This window comes from Abramis brama (genome assembly GCF_963993115.1).
Source record: "Abramis brama genome assembly, chromosome: 11".
Classification (NCBI taxonomy): domain Eukaryota; kingdom Metazoa; phylum Chordata; class Actinopteri; order Cypriniformes; family Leuciscidae; genus Abramis; species Abramis brama.
The window spans coordinates 15,133,048-15,148,039 of NC_139973.1; the positions used below are offsets into that span (position 1 = coordinate 15,133,048).

The window sequence follows — 14,992 nt, forward strand, 5'->3', positions numbered from 1 at the left end:
TTCCCAGGGAAACTTTCCCTGTGCAACAGCTCTTCTGTTTTTAAAGGGATAGTTACGGTAGCTGAGAGAGCTCAACGCGCTGCAACTGAAGAAAACGCATGCAAATAGAAAAACACCCGCAAATTAAGAAAACATCTTCATCAGTTTTACAACACATGTGTGCTCCAAATACTCACAACACAACCAAATACAGAAACGTGCTGCAAATACAACAGAAAACAATGGAAATGTTTCCAGGGGACCACAATAAGTGACGAACCCGGCTGGGACGTGCATAGCTCAAAGTCTACTTTTTTTTCTTTTTTTTTTGCAAAACATACATGACATGTTTATGACATAAACTTTGTATGGCCTACAATATTTTCAATGTCATCAGAATACAAATGAGAAAAGAAGAGATAACAATGAGCTGAAAACTAAAAAAGATAGAGAAAAAGAACATGAGGGTAAGATTTTAATCTATACATCAGTTACACACATTTTGTCATGTTATTTAAATACAGTAAGTTTCATAAGAAATGTAATGCAGGGTCCAAATGTTTCTTCAGTTGCAGCGTGTTGAGCTCTCTCGGCCACCGTAGACAGTTCACTCGAAAATGTAAATTAATTTACTCACCCCAATTTTTTGACCATTTTCACAAAAATACTTTTGTATTCTGCACCCAGAATACTTTGTTAAATATATATATTATAGCCTTTTTTTATCAACACTTGAATGTGGGTATATGGGTTCATAAAAAAAGCAACATTTCTCATATTCATGAAAAAATCACATTTTTGTCAAAGACATCCAGATCGGATTCAGAACTATGATCAAAACATAGATGGAGTAGATTGAGTTCATCAACACTGCTGACAGTCCTTTGTCTCCCTGGGTCGACATTTCATTCACTTTCATTCATTCTTTAGACAGTTTTGATTTATATGCTGTTTAATGTAGGTGATTGAGTTATGTTTCATATGCATACGATTACACATCGCTCGTTTCTGCATCTTCTTCGCAGTTCGCATGTGTTTTTATCAGGAAATTCAGTACTCATTCAGAACAAAAGATGTGTAATAGCGCCCCCTACCGTAAAACAGTGAAAACATGGAAAGCCGGAAAATTCCGCCATTGGCGGGAAAGCGTTTTCTCACAAATGGCGGAAATTTCCTTCAATGGCGTGGAACTATCCAGTGAGAATATGTAAATACAAATTTATTTTGATGATGCGGTATTCACCCCAATTTTTTCTTTCTGCAGGTGGAGTGTAAGGCGGTGATGGTATTTTTTCATTATTGTGTTTTGTCAAACTACTTCTGGCTGTTCATTGAGGGATTGTATCTCTTTACTTTGCTCGTTGAGACATTCTTTCCGGAGAAAAGATACTTCTACTGGTACACCATTATTGGATGGGGTACGACCCAAAATTACACCTTTTAACACATACATACAAGTGTTTGTAAGTGAAATTAAGTTTTTCTCGTTTGCCCATGCTTTCTCAGGTACTCCAACAATATGTGTGGCTGTCTGGGCTGTCTTAAGAGCTCATTTTGATAACATTGGGTAAGATGAAGGATTTATCATATCTATACTAATATGATTTTTATTAAATAAATCAATGGGGGAATAACTGATCAAATTGGCTAAATATCTGACGTTGCCTGCAGTTGCTGGGATATTAATGACAATGCTGCCATCTGGTGGGTGATCAAGGGTCCTGTTCTCGCCTCCATCATGGTACGGCTAAAATATTCCCTCTCAAAAGAATATTGACTGTAATATTAAGCTACTGCATTATTGTAATGATTCAGCAGGACAAAACTAAATATACACCATATCTCTTGTCTTTTTTTTACCTTCAGATCAACTTTATACTCTTTATTGGCATCATTATAATCCTGGTGCAGAAGCTGCAGTCACCAGATATTGGAGGGAATGAGTCCAGCATTTATCTGTTAGTAATATACATATTGTTTTTATATATTTACATTCCTAAGTTTAGCACCATTCTATTGAGCTGTGGAGTCACATGATTGGTGTGTTGTGTGATTGACAGGCGTCTGGCCCGCTCCACTCTTCTCCTCATTCCTCTATTTGGAATCCACTATACCATTTTTGCGCTCACACCAGAAGATGTCAGCAAGAGAGAAAGACTCGTGTTTGAACTTGGTCTTGGTTCTTTTCAGGTATACTCTCTCAGATATGAGATTTCAAATACTTGCACTGACCAACGACATTTTATTTTTTGATTTCATGTATATTCTGTACACTGTAGTGTATGGTATGTTGGTTAACATTAATTATGAACTAAAAAAAGTATTAATTTGTCCACTTTATTTTATCTGATGATATATTATTAGACTAAACAAGATTATAATAATTGCAATTTTTGCCCAAGTAAACTTCAAAGAATTTTACTATGTTTTAAGTTGCTTTTTTTATAGTACTTTATTTTTCTGATAATTCAACGGCCTGTCGTCAATTATTCCTTACTTGGGATAAACAACTTTTCTTTTCAGGGCTTTGTTGTAGCTGTTCTTTACTGCTTTCTCAATGGAGAGGTAAGTCCTTTACAAATGCTACTGAAAAATAAAGTCTTGTTATTCACACTAAGTATGAACTGATACTGTTAGCAACATTTCATTCTGATTTAGCATGGGGGGAAATTCCAGTTACCACAATTACTAATGGATTACTAAATAGATTACAAAAATAAGTACAATATTGTCCTCTGTTGTAAGCTTCTTTGGATAAAAGCATCTGTGAAATGCATAAATGTATATTTTAATTGCATTCTCTAAAATATGCTGGGTTGTTTCAACCCATGTTTGGGTCAAATATGGATCATTTTTTGATCATAAATCATTTTTTCAATGACATTTTTAAACCCAACGGTTGGGTTTGTCCATATTTGACCCAAACATCGGTTGAAACAACTCTCTATATATCTCTATACTAACAACTCAAACAAATATTTTATTTGGGGCTGGGCAACGATTAATCGCATCCAAAATAAAAGTTTGTGTTTACACAATATGTGTGTCCCATGTATAATTATTTTGTATATATAAATACACATATATGCATGTAGCATATAATAAATATTTGCATGTATATACTGCATATATATTTATACATAATTTATATTATATATAAATATTTTATTTATAAATAATACATTTTTCTGAAATATATACATGCATGTGTGTGTATTTATATATACAAAATAATTATACACAGTACACACACATATATTATGTGAACACAAACTTTTATTTTGGATGTGATTAATCACGATTAACCATTGCCCAGCCCTAATTTTATTATAAAATGACACATTTTTTGTAAATTTTAAAGGTGCTCTAAGCGATGTCAAGCGTTTTTTAGGCCAAAACATTTTTTGTCACATCCAGAAAACATCTCCTCACTATCCGCTAGCTGCCTGTCCCCTGAACTGTCTCTGTAGACAGCCCAGGCTCCACAAACGGCAAGAAAAACAAACTGGCCCAGCCTTGGCCACGAAACATAACAAACAGTGTTCCAGCCAATAACCGACAAGAATGATTTGGGGGTGGGGGTTGGGGGGTTAGTGCGCGTGCACATGAAGGGGGGTGTGAGGGGAGTGGAGGAGAGAGAAGCATGAATTGGGAAGTTAGCTAGAGGAGAGATGCCCTAACAACGACTGACGTTAAAATGGTATATTCTTGAGAATTTTGATATGGCCGACACACGACCAAAGAGACGACGTTCCGATGAACAAATAACAAAGAATAGGGAAAAGGAGAAGGAACGTGAAGTCCCGAATTTACATCGGAAAAGCGTTCAAAAGGTGGCGAGAGCTCCGCCGGCAGAAGGGCTTAAAATTCGACATTCAGGTGGCTCTGTTTTTGCTGGACAGGTGGGTAAATCCAGTTTGTTTTTTCTAAATGGTTCATGACTGTTTCAAGAAACACAGAAGGGAGGGGAAGGGGACGGGATGAGGAGGAGGGAGGGTCGAGCTAGCCTCCGTTTTGTTTGACAATACTTCGAACGTCAACAAGAAGTGAAGTCACCCAACATCACTTAGAGCACCATTAATAAAGATTCTGTTTGCATAAAGAAATGTCTCTGGAGGCCCTTTCACATTGCAGTGCTCATTATACCAGCCTTACGTGTAAATTATTAACCAGATGATTTAAAATTCAGGCTTGTCCATGACCAGCATGGAAAGAGATCTGCAGATGTCCTCCTGTAGGATCCAGTCAGTTTAATAACCCATTGAAGTTTCTCCCCAAAGGTGCAGTCAGAAATCAAGCGAAAATGGCGCAGCTGGACGGTGAACCGGTATTTTGCCGTGGATATGAAGCACAGGCATCCGTCCCTGGCCAGCAGTGGTGTGAATGGAGGCACGCAGCTCTCAATCCTCAGCAAGAGCAGCTCACAGATACGCATGTCCAGCCTGCAGGCGGAAACACCAGCCACATGAGCGCTCAGAGGAACAGACTGAAGACCAAACTCCTCAAAACTAGAGCCGTCAATAATCTGTCAACATCCAAGTCCTGTTTCATCTTCTTTAAAGTCTGTGTTGTGTCGGTTGAAGCTGTAATATCTGTCAACCGTCCATAGATGACAGGCTTTTTGCTTTGGCACAAACCAATGATTTATTGTGAGCCAAGCAAACATGAATACTTTTGATGTGGACGTTTTGGATTTGATCTGAACTGAAAGGAATTGCAGGCCAAGAGGAGGTAAAGAATCCATAGCAATCCAGTGTTTAGGAGTGTTTCCATCCAGCAAGCTGAAGGTCTTGAACAAGGTGGATATATTTGTACATATCAACATTACAAGAGTCTCTCATGCTTTCTTTTCTCTGTCTGCGAAGATTCGTGGCAGTTTGAGATTCTCAATATTTCATCGTCAAAAAATAAAGCAGTTGGACAGGATGACGACAGTTTCCGGCGTCATCGGGATGTGCGACATGAAAAAGTCATTTTGAAGGGGAAGAAACCACATATTTCCCACGGGAGCTTAATCAATAAATGATTCCCAGATTTAATTTAATATGTAAATATTTTCATAAGTTGTAACTGTAGAGTGAAGGACTGCAGGAAAATCAAGTTTAAAGACAAACAATGACACACATTATTTGGTGGACATGCATTGTGGACGCTTCTTGGGCAATGTTGATATATTTTACACAATCATGTGACGCATTTCCAAAACTAACTTTCGCAAAGCAGAACTAGCATTTAAAACTTTCTTTAAACAGTAACTTAACTCGTCATGTGCTTCTATTTTTTTAAACAGCCGCTATACAGAAAATGTCAATTGGAATATAACAATGCAAAAAAGCTCATGCCACAATGTTTGGCATGAGCAGCAAAGAGTTATGAATCTTTATGCTCATTTCATTGAATAAATTCATTTTAACTACACTAAATTACTTCACTGTTTGAAAGTTGATAATTGTCTTATAGCTTTTCTGACTCAGAATTTTGCTCATTTTGAAATTGAATGTCATAAACATATTTACAAATAGAGCACTTTTAAGATTCCAAAGATAATTTTTTTTGATATTTGACCCCTTAAGACGTCATTTGCCGTACTAGTTCGCAATTCTTTGCAACTGATGTCACTGCATATGAAGATATTTTTTTCTTCTTCAAAGTGACTTTTCTTTTGCACAAAAGAGACAATTGTTTGGTTTTGCAACAACAAACTAACACACAACTGCATCACTCTGTGAAAGTGCTTTTATTATGCTTCAGCAAACCAAGAGGCCTTTAGAGATTTTAAGCTATAGTGTTTTTTCCCCCTTTGGCATAACTTTCTATGGGCCTTCAATTTTCTTTTTGTAATGCTAAAAAATAAAAGTAATTTGATATGAAAAACAATTCCAAAAACTGAGAAAAGCTGATTTAGGGAACATGGGAAAGCAACAAACATCTTGCATACATGATCATGATACATTACAGTTTTTCTCCCCAATTTAACAAACAGTTTACATGTATATATTCTCCCTTTGTGAAGCATTTATATTAGTGTTTAAACAGATGATAACTGCAAAACAAAAATGCACACAAGGTCAAAAATTATTTAAGATTTTATATGATCAATATTTATATATAACATCACACTGTAATATAGATTATATATATATATTATTATTTTTTAAATGTGATAGGTCGAAATTTAAACTGACATAATTTAGGATCAATTATTGAGATCATGTATCCAACTTTTTCAAAGATGGATTGATTCCAATAAATGTAATTTTAGCATTTGACAAAGAATTGAGAGTAGCCAATAATAAACGGTTAACTAATAATTCTTAATATTATGAATATTCTTTATATTCACTTTAAACACTGTATAATGTTTAAACACTGTCTCTTTAAATGTACACTATGTAACTTTTAACAAAACTGCATGCATTTTGCGGAAGAACATTGTTTTGGTTGTGCTCCGGCTCTGCGTGACTGTGCAATGCGGATTAATATAAATAATAATTATAAAAAAAACCTTTTTTCTAATTTTACAACCTTTCAAATCCCCCATTTTTGTACCATCTCTGAACAGCCAAGTCAGTGTTGGTTCTTGTTTTATTAGAGCTCTAGACTCTCCTCTATTCAGCGTTGGGTTATTCCCCGGAGGTTTCAAGGTTAACGTGCTTTTTCTAGACTCGTTGTGACAACTAACCTATGCCACTCCCTCACCATAAATGCATCAAAGGAGCTGGAGAAACTTTTCTCAATTTACGGATATGACGAGACCCGAACGAGCGAGTGATGTATGTACGCAATTTCCCGCGAGATCCATCCCGACAGCCTGTCGGCGATGATAAAATATAAGCACTTATAATAGGTTTACCATAGTGAATCAGGGTCAGACGTAACACGTTTTTCGAAGAAGGATTGATTATGTATTTACTAAAAAGTTACATAGCGTACCTTTCATTCAGTGACATGATCAGTGTGTGTTAGCATTGCACTCTGTTCTGTGTCACATTGAGTTAACAAGCTTTAGCAATACTGAACGTTGTGGACACTTTGAAGCAGATCAATAATTTGCAATACTTTTTAGTGTAAATGTCAAAATAACAAAAACTAAATAGCGCATACCTGTCATTTCACAGAACGTATGCAGAAGTTTTATTTAAAAATTGAGAATTTTGCATTTAGATTTTTTTTTTTTTTTTCAGTTGAATTGTTACTAAGTAAAGAGCTGATCATGTTGTTTAAATGTGTAGTTCTCAGCATCGCTGCCTATTCCTCTTAAACGATGCATGCATTTCCTGTGATCTAGTGGCTGCTAAAGCATAAAGAAAGTGGGTGGCTTAATATGATGTACAGCAATATTGTTGTTTCAAGAAAAAATACCACAATGACAAAAAATAAGTGAGTCTTCTGTAGGGCCAACAAGCATGTGCACTTTCTTGAAAACACATCATGACTATTTTTAATATATCCTGTTAATTACTACAGCGATTTTTGTATAATAAATTAAGACCATTTTAAATGACATAGGCTACTTTACTCTAAGAGCTCTCTAATACCTCTCCTTCAAAGTAGTGGGATTGCAGTGCTGGCACAGATTCTAAACTTACCCAGAACTAGAAATTCAGCACATTTTATACCTCTTTACAACATTCAACAGAATATATTGACCTTTCAGCATATGTGTCTGCAATTACCACTCATGATGACCAGAATATACATAAAAATGGGCTGATGGGAAATTAAGTAAACTGTCAGCATTACACGGGTATAGAGATAAAAGTGTGTGGGGTTTTACACAGAAATTACATTTGTCATTTTTCTTTCTTGTACATTTAAATTGTGTGAAAATGTATGATAACTAATACTGTACGTAGAATGAGCTATGGATTTAGATGTAATATATAAAATGTTTTTTTAAAGATATTTCATTTTTAATGGAGGGGTATAATGTCGCTTCAAACAAACTACATGTGGAAACTGAGTGTTTCTTACTTTAAACTCAAGCATATCACAGAAAAGAAGAATACAGTATTTAGAATACTAATATTAAAGTGTTTTGGGAGACTTGTAATGACAGTAGATTCATTTGAATGTTCTAGATTATATTAAATGCAGCTAAACTTGCTTTCGTGGAGAGTTGCTGGCTTTTTATGTTTTTCTTTTTCATTGTGCATATTTTATGTCATATTGGATGTAATGTTATTGGATGTATGTTTGGTAATTTTTTTGTATATTATAGACTATTGATTTTGCATTAAATGTTTTTGACAAGTAAAGTTCCCGTTGCAATTAATAATCCCGATCCATAAAGACACCAGTAAATATGTTGAAAGTAGTAAATGTAAATGTTAAAAATGTATTAATGTGTCTTTAAGATGATTCAGAATTGTTTTATACAATGTCACCTTTGTGGAAAAATACAGTAACAAGTGCACCTGCTTTGATCAATTATAGTGGAAATGCTGCAAAAATGTTGCAATTTAAGGAGGCGTTTACACGATAATGTTTTCAACTAAAACGGAAAACATTTTTTATGCATTTTGGCCATTCATTTACAATGTCGTTATTGTCTCTGTAATCTACAAAAATGCAAATTTGTGAACTTTCTTCTGTACTCGAAGAGGAAAAACTTTTCCGTTTTTAGTACATCGTTGGTGCGTAAACGTACCCTTATTTTCAAATCAAAGTTCCATGACCATTGCCTATGGTAATTGGAGTCCATTTACATATAACAATACAATGTCACAAAGCACAAAATAAAGATATTTACTCCACACATTTAACAAAACTAATACACATCATAACCGAATATGTTAAGGCATTGGTGAATGTAGCAACAACGCGTACATTTAAGACAACAGAAGTCATCGGAATGGGAATCTGTAACATTTTGACAACCAGAAAAAGACAATATACAACACAATATTAAAAAACAATCAGAGAATAAATACATTTTAGCATAGCATATGCTATAACCATAATGTCAGAAAGTGACAGGCATATTCCTGATTCACAGTCTTTTTTGTAATTGGATGGTTTTGAATTCATGATCCCTGTAATGTGTTCTTGTCTGAAATCATGTTTGAACAACAATAAATGCTGTGCTAAAAAAAAAAAAAAAAAAAAAAGCATTTGGGTTGTTCTGAGTTAACACTATTGCACATTTCTATGGCACTGACATAATATTTAAACTTTATACAGCCTATTTACAGTATCCGACATACAGTATGTTCAATTATGATCCAGGCTCACAAAAGACTGAAAATGAACATTGACTTTCACAAACTCATATCGCAAAAAAAATAAAAAAAAATAAAAAATATTATTATTATTATTATTATATATACACGTGTGTGTGTGATTGTGATGATTGAAATTAATAGCACTAGTGATGTGTTACAATTATTATTAATGAAAATTAACACTAATATTAATTAAACTGTTTATAATCAAACCACCAAATAACTGAGCACAAATGTCAGTAAACATAGTACACATCACATAAAATCTACTACTGTACATACAGCAAGGATATTTACAAATACATTTAGCAACTACAAAACCTGTTGAAACCAGATAACATTTCTACCAAACAAGAAACTTTACAGTCTAGTGCTCCAGATGTGTGCACTGCAAATGATTCTTAAATAGGCCATTTTCAAAACAGTATTATGCATTATAATACTTATAACTACTCATTACAATTTGTATCTATTTTGTAAGGTCTCTTTGTACAGCGACAGATTAGTGTTTTATAAATGTTTTATTTTATTTTCAATAACTCCTAATGATTTAATTAAAGCAATCAATTTGATTCAAAATTAATACAATATTTTGAAAATACCTGCTATTTAAGAAAAATACTTTGTAAGCCCTGTAGAAATGTTATAATTCTTTACACATACAGGGCCAGCACACTGTGCAATATAGTGCCTTGAAAAGCAATTTACAAAATTAAAGATTAAGAATAAGAATGCCTTTATGAATATAAAAATACCTTCTTTCTTTCTTTCTTTTTTTTAAAATTGATAGCTATTATTTTGTGAAGGATCCAAAATGAGGTCTGTTTACTGTAAGGCAATTAGCTGTATTCAACATCTACACATTATGCACTCTCAACTTTCAAGGCAGGCAGTGACAAACAACGGAGTGATAAATACAAATTACAGAGCAACACGTTTAACAAAGTTAAATAACGATCATCATTTAAGCTGCTCTTTTCCATATATAAAAATTGATGGGGATTACAAAATGAGCGAATTACAGTTTTTCGGTGAACTGTCCTGTATTGGAATTTGTTCTGTAAATAGTCAGTGCCAACCATCTAATTTAAACCAGCAGTAGGGGAAACTGAACAATATGATTTGGGCTTTTGGGTTATGAATAAATAGTATTCTTATCAGTAAAGAGTTGAATTGTTTCAGTGATGTGATGCGTGTAGAAAACAGAAGTATATCTTTGGATTGTTTTAGCAACCATTTTATATCCTTAACACAATGCCTGAATTTGCCTGAATTTGAACGTTTTCAATTATTTTTGCCTTGTGTCTTATAGCATAGTGCAGGATTCTTCAAATCTGTCCGTCCTTTCCTTTAGCTCCAACCCTAATCAAACACACCTGAACATGCTAATAAAGATATTCAGGATTAATGGAAAATTACATGCAGGTGAGATTGATCAGGTTTGAAAACTAAACCTGGCAGGACATTGAACCTCAGGCCTTGTCCACACGGACACGGGTATTTTTATAACTGTGACTTTTTTACACGGTTCGGCCGTTCGTCCACACGGAAACGCAGTATCGGGTCACTGAAACGAACATTTTTGAAAACCCCTGCCAGGGTGAGGATTTTCAGAAACCCTGGTTGCAGTGTTGTCGTGTAGACAGTAAAACCGGGGTTTTTGCTTCTGATTCAGGCTTCTGATTGGCCAACGTGGCTTTACGATTAGGGTTATATCGCCGCCTGCTGGTGTGGCATGCTCTTGACAGTGCTTGATAGCGTGTTTTTGCGTTTTCATGTAGGCGGAGATTTCTTTTAAACCGAGCATGTGTGGATGGGACTAGGCCTCAAAGACCAGGGTAGAAGAACCCTGGTTAAGAGGTTTCATGAAAGAGAAAAAGGGTAATGAGATGAATTGTAAAGAATTGGTTTCAGATAATCGACTCACTGTTGTGGGACTCCATTAATGGCAGCTCCTTAGGGCTGGATTTCTCTAAAACTGAGATTTGTGTGACTGTGCTGCTCTCAGTAAAGAGGGTTCGTCTTCTCTTACTGCATCTCAAATAATTTTGTGTCTGCCACTTCCACATTCTCTTCTTTAGTTCTGCTTGTACCTGAAATGCAAAAATATTAATGTGCATTTTTGAAAACAGCATGTGTTTCCTGTTTTACACACATTTACAATTAGGAAAAACTTGTGGCTTACCTCTCCATTGAGAAAACAGTATAACAGAGCCACAACAAAACCCTGAGATGTACAGAAACACAATATTACAGTCAGTCAGTAAGGGTGCATTAAGAAACCACAGAACAGCTCAAATAAAAAAATTGTATATATATATATATATATATATATAATATATATATATGACATAATATTATGTTAAAGTGACCCTATTATGCTTTTCCGGATATTACCTTTCATGTGGTCAAAAAGTCAGCAAAATTGCACAATAAATGTTACCGTGAGTTATTGATTATATCATGAGTTATTGTCTCCCAAAAGAAAGAACCGATTCTGAACTGCCTGAAACAAGTCATCAGGAATTCCCGCCTTACTTTCAGTTCAAATCTACGTAGGTCTTTAACAACTATGAGTAATGCTCGTCTATTGCCTTTACTGGTTGTAAGTGAACAACGTCTACTTTGACCCGCCGTCAAACACTGTAGTTGTAGCTGAGGCCTAGAAGTGTTTGGTTCGTGTTGTCGACATGTTAATAAGTGTTTGGACATGTTCTCAATCCAAAGAATGAGGATCGAGGCTTGAAATTGATCCAGTAAAACCATCGCCATCATTAGTGTTCTTTATCACTGCATCTACAAGTGCTGAGGAAGCCTCCAGAGGTGAAATTAAGATATGGCAATGGACATTTTGTTTCCAACACACAATGAAAGCAGTAGACCAATCACAACAGACTGGGCCATCTGACCAATCAGAGCAGATTAGGCTCTTGGAAAGAGAGAAGCTGTGTCTCATTTCGGCTTCATACCTCATTGAGGCTGCCTCATTTCAGTAAAGTAAACATTATATTTCAAAGTTATAAAGAAATTACAACTATTTATATACTTAACCCTCTGGGGACCACAAACGCGCCCGCGCGTTTTGCTCGTTTTTTTTTTTTAGCAATGAAAATAAACACTAAATGCTCTGTTAATTTTGATCTTTCATTTTCGTGTAATACATCAATCAATCCTGTTCAGTTTCTATTTTTTTTCTGTATACTCACAATAAAAATAAAGTGTTTTGCTTTTGGACAAATAAAGAAAAATTAACATGATGCGATTTCTGCCTTCTCTCTGTCAGTAAACTCCCATTTGAAACGCGTTCGAAAATGATCTATAACTCCGCGAAAATTCAGTCAAACAGGCAAACAGACCCACGGGCATAAAGCTTGAGATCGCATCTTTTAAATGAAGTCATTTATATAAAAAACAAATATTCTCAGCTTCTGTAATCTGTATAAAAAGAGAGCGACTCCTGTCGAGCTCATTAGGAGCTAATTCACAGTAATGTGACCACTCCCCGGAGAGCGCGTGCTATTCAAACGCAAATTCTGAGAACTATTTCAGAGCTGTGAAACGCCCACATCAGCTGTAAATAAAGTGAGACATTATAGCCTACCTTATGGAGAAAAGATTCCTCAGAACAGTGCTGATGAGGAGCAATATCTCCTGAAATGAGGAGCAGATTCCGCTGAGGAGTGAGGTAGGCTGTTTTCTTTTCTCACGTGTGGAATAACGTTATGGAATAACGTTAGTGTAGGCCTATGTAAACCGCAAAAAGATGAATCGCATTTCTATAATATGACTCGCCTTTCTGTGAGATGAATGAAGGGGACATATTTGTAAAGACTGTTTAGCCTAAATATGAATCGCGCGTCTGTGTATGAAAGAATAAACTGCTTTGCTATAGCCTACTGAGATGAGTAAAAATCGACTGGAATATGTTGAAATAAAATGTATTTGTATAAGCAACGTATTAAACTGCAAAAAAAAACCTATTTTTGTCAAAAATAAATTCATAGACTAAGATGTTAGATGTTTCAATGTTGGCTATATTCAAACTAATGAATACATATGATAAAATGTAGGCCTATAATCTTTTTTTTTTTTTTTTTTTTACAAAGAAAGAGTACACTTGAAATATTGTTGAAATTGTAATTATTGTTGTAATTGTAACATTCTTAATAAAATAGCAAAACATTTACAAGAGAGATGTAAGCGAAATCTTAAATGGTCAATATAAGTCTTCTTCTAAATACATCTTTTGTCCTTGCATTGTGGCTCAGTCAGTTTCACACCTGAGTGAATGGCTCATTATGCAGAGTGGGTGGGACATTCATAATCTAAGGTGTAAACTACTCCTCCCCCTCGCATATTGGCTTTCCAAGCAAAACCTGTTTTACACCATTTAAATCAATGTATTTTTTTTTGTGAACGATAAAGCAAGACTATTTTTACATCATTTTGAAGCTAGAACTCAAAGGGACAACATCCATTAGTCAAAAGTCTTGTGGACACATATTTAATATGTGTTTTGTGGTCTTAATTCAGCAACTTTCATTTTAATTTTTTCCAATAACCACGCATAAACATTATTCTCTTAAAAATACAAACATCTACATACACGTTGCTCGCATATTATGGTAGCCCTGTTTGTGCTATATAGAGTGAATTTACACCTTTGCCATTAACATGTTTATAAATAACTGAAAAAAGCACAAATGTCAAGGCATGTCAGAACATCTCAAGGACCCCAAAAACAGCTTGGTCCCCAGAGGGTTAAGAAGGAATAATGGTCAAATTTTTATAAATTCTGAAATGAGGCAGCCTCAAGGAGGTATGCAGCCTTCGAGTGAGTCGCAGCTAAAGACTAAATCCTACATCACACTGGTTCCCAACCCAAGTCCGGAGGACCCCCAGAACTGCACAATTTAAATGTCTCCATAATCAAACACACCTGATTCAACTTATCAGCTTGTTGGTAAAGACCTCAGATGGATGTGTCAGATAAGAGAGACATCCACAAAGTGCAGTGTTGGGAGTCCTCCAGGACTGGGGTTGGAAACTTCTGCTTTATTGAACCATTTCAGACACTGTGAGAAAATGTATGTGTTTTTTGAACTTGGGTGCATGTAAACCTATTGTAGGAGACCTCCAAAACAAATTAGGAACAAATTAGGAACTTTTAAAAATAGCATTATAGGTGCACTTTAATATACAAATAACGTATATATGTAACCACATAATATTGTACATCAGACATTTCCACAATTGATGAGCAGTAGTTAGGGTGGCCAGAAGTCCTTTTTTCCTTGGTACAATCCTGTATTTCAGTCCTGTCCTGACTTATTATGAAAAAATCATGTTTTCTCTCATATTTCTTTCCTTAATTGTCTTTGCTAGGTGATCATAAAAGCGAGTAGTAGTTTTCTGTCATGCGAAAATGTGATTGGATGGATGGCAATTTTGTTCTCCAAAATAAACTATGATGAGATTGGAAAGGCAGCCAATCTCGTTATTGTATATTTTGGAGAACAAAATTACCATCCATCCAATCACAATTCGTTATCGATTAACCTGCAGTTAGTCAAGGCGGGATATTAGAGCACGGAGAAGATCAAGTCAGATGCGAAGATGTCAAAGAAGTGTGTGAGTAAATTTAATGAGGATCTTTAAAAAGAGTTTATCAAGTTATTATGTGCAGTAAGTTGTGAAAAAATAACTCATTGTGGTATCGCGCTGAATGACATGCACCAGAAGCACTCTCCGACAGCGCGCAATCCCGAAATCATTTTTGCTGACCATGC

General features: G+C 35.2%; 2 protein-coding genes across 2 annotated transcripts in view; one reads left to right on the plus strand and one right to left on the minus strand.

The window, feature by feature from the left end:
* adcyap1r1b (adenylate cyclase activating polypeptide 1b (pituitary) receptor type I) overlaps positions 1–4,592 on the plus strand; it is a 30,810-nt gene extending 26,218 nt beyond the window's left edge. The window contains exons 8-14 of the mRNA XM_084128428.1: positions 1,244–1,397; positions 1,486–1,546; positions 1,651–1,720; positions 1,846–1,937; positions 2,040–2,169; positions 2,503–2,544; positions 4,260–4,592. Coding sequence (XP_083984554.1) covers positions 1,244–1,397; positions 1,486–1,546; positions 1,651–1,720; positions 1,846–1,937; positions 2,040–2,169; positions 2,503–2,544; positions 4,260–4,448 — 738 coding nt within the window. The 3' untranslated portion in view covers positions 4,449–4,592. The remainder of the gene's footprint in view (positions 1–1,243; positions 1,398–1,485; positions 1,547–1,650; positions 1,721–1,845; positions 1,938–2,039; positions 2,170–2,502; positions 2,545–4,259) is intronic.
* A 1,109-nt stretch (positions 4,593–5,701) lies between these two features.
* Positions 5,702–14,992, minus strand: part of ghrhrb (growth hormone releasing hormone receptor b) — a 44,955-nt gene continuing 35,664 nt past the window's right edge. Inside the window, exons 12-13 of the mRNA XM_084128427.1 lie at positions 11,389–11,430; positions 5,702–11,296 (exon numbers count right to left, since the gene is read on the minus strand). Coding sequence (XP_083984553.1) covers positions 11,114–11,296; positions 11,389–11,430 — 225 coding nt within the window. The 3' untranslated portion in view covers positions 5,702–11,113. The remainder of the gene's footprint in view (positions 11,297–11,388; positions 11,431–14,992) is intronic.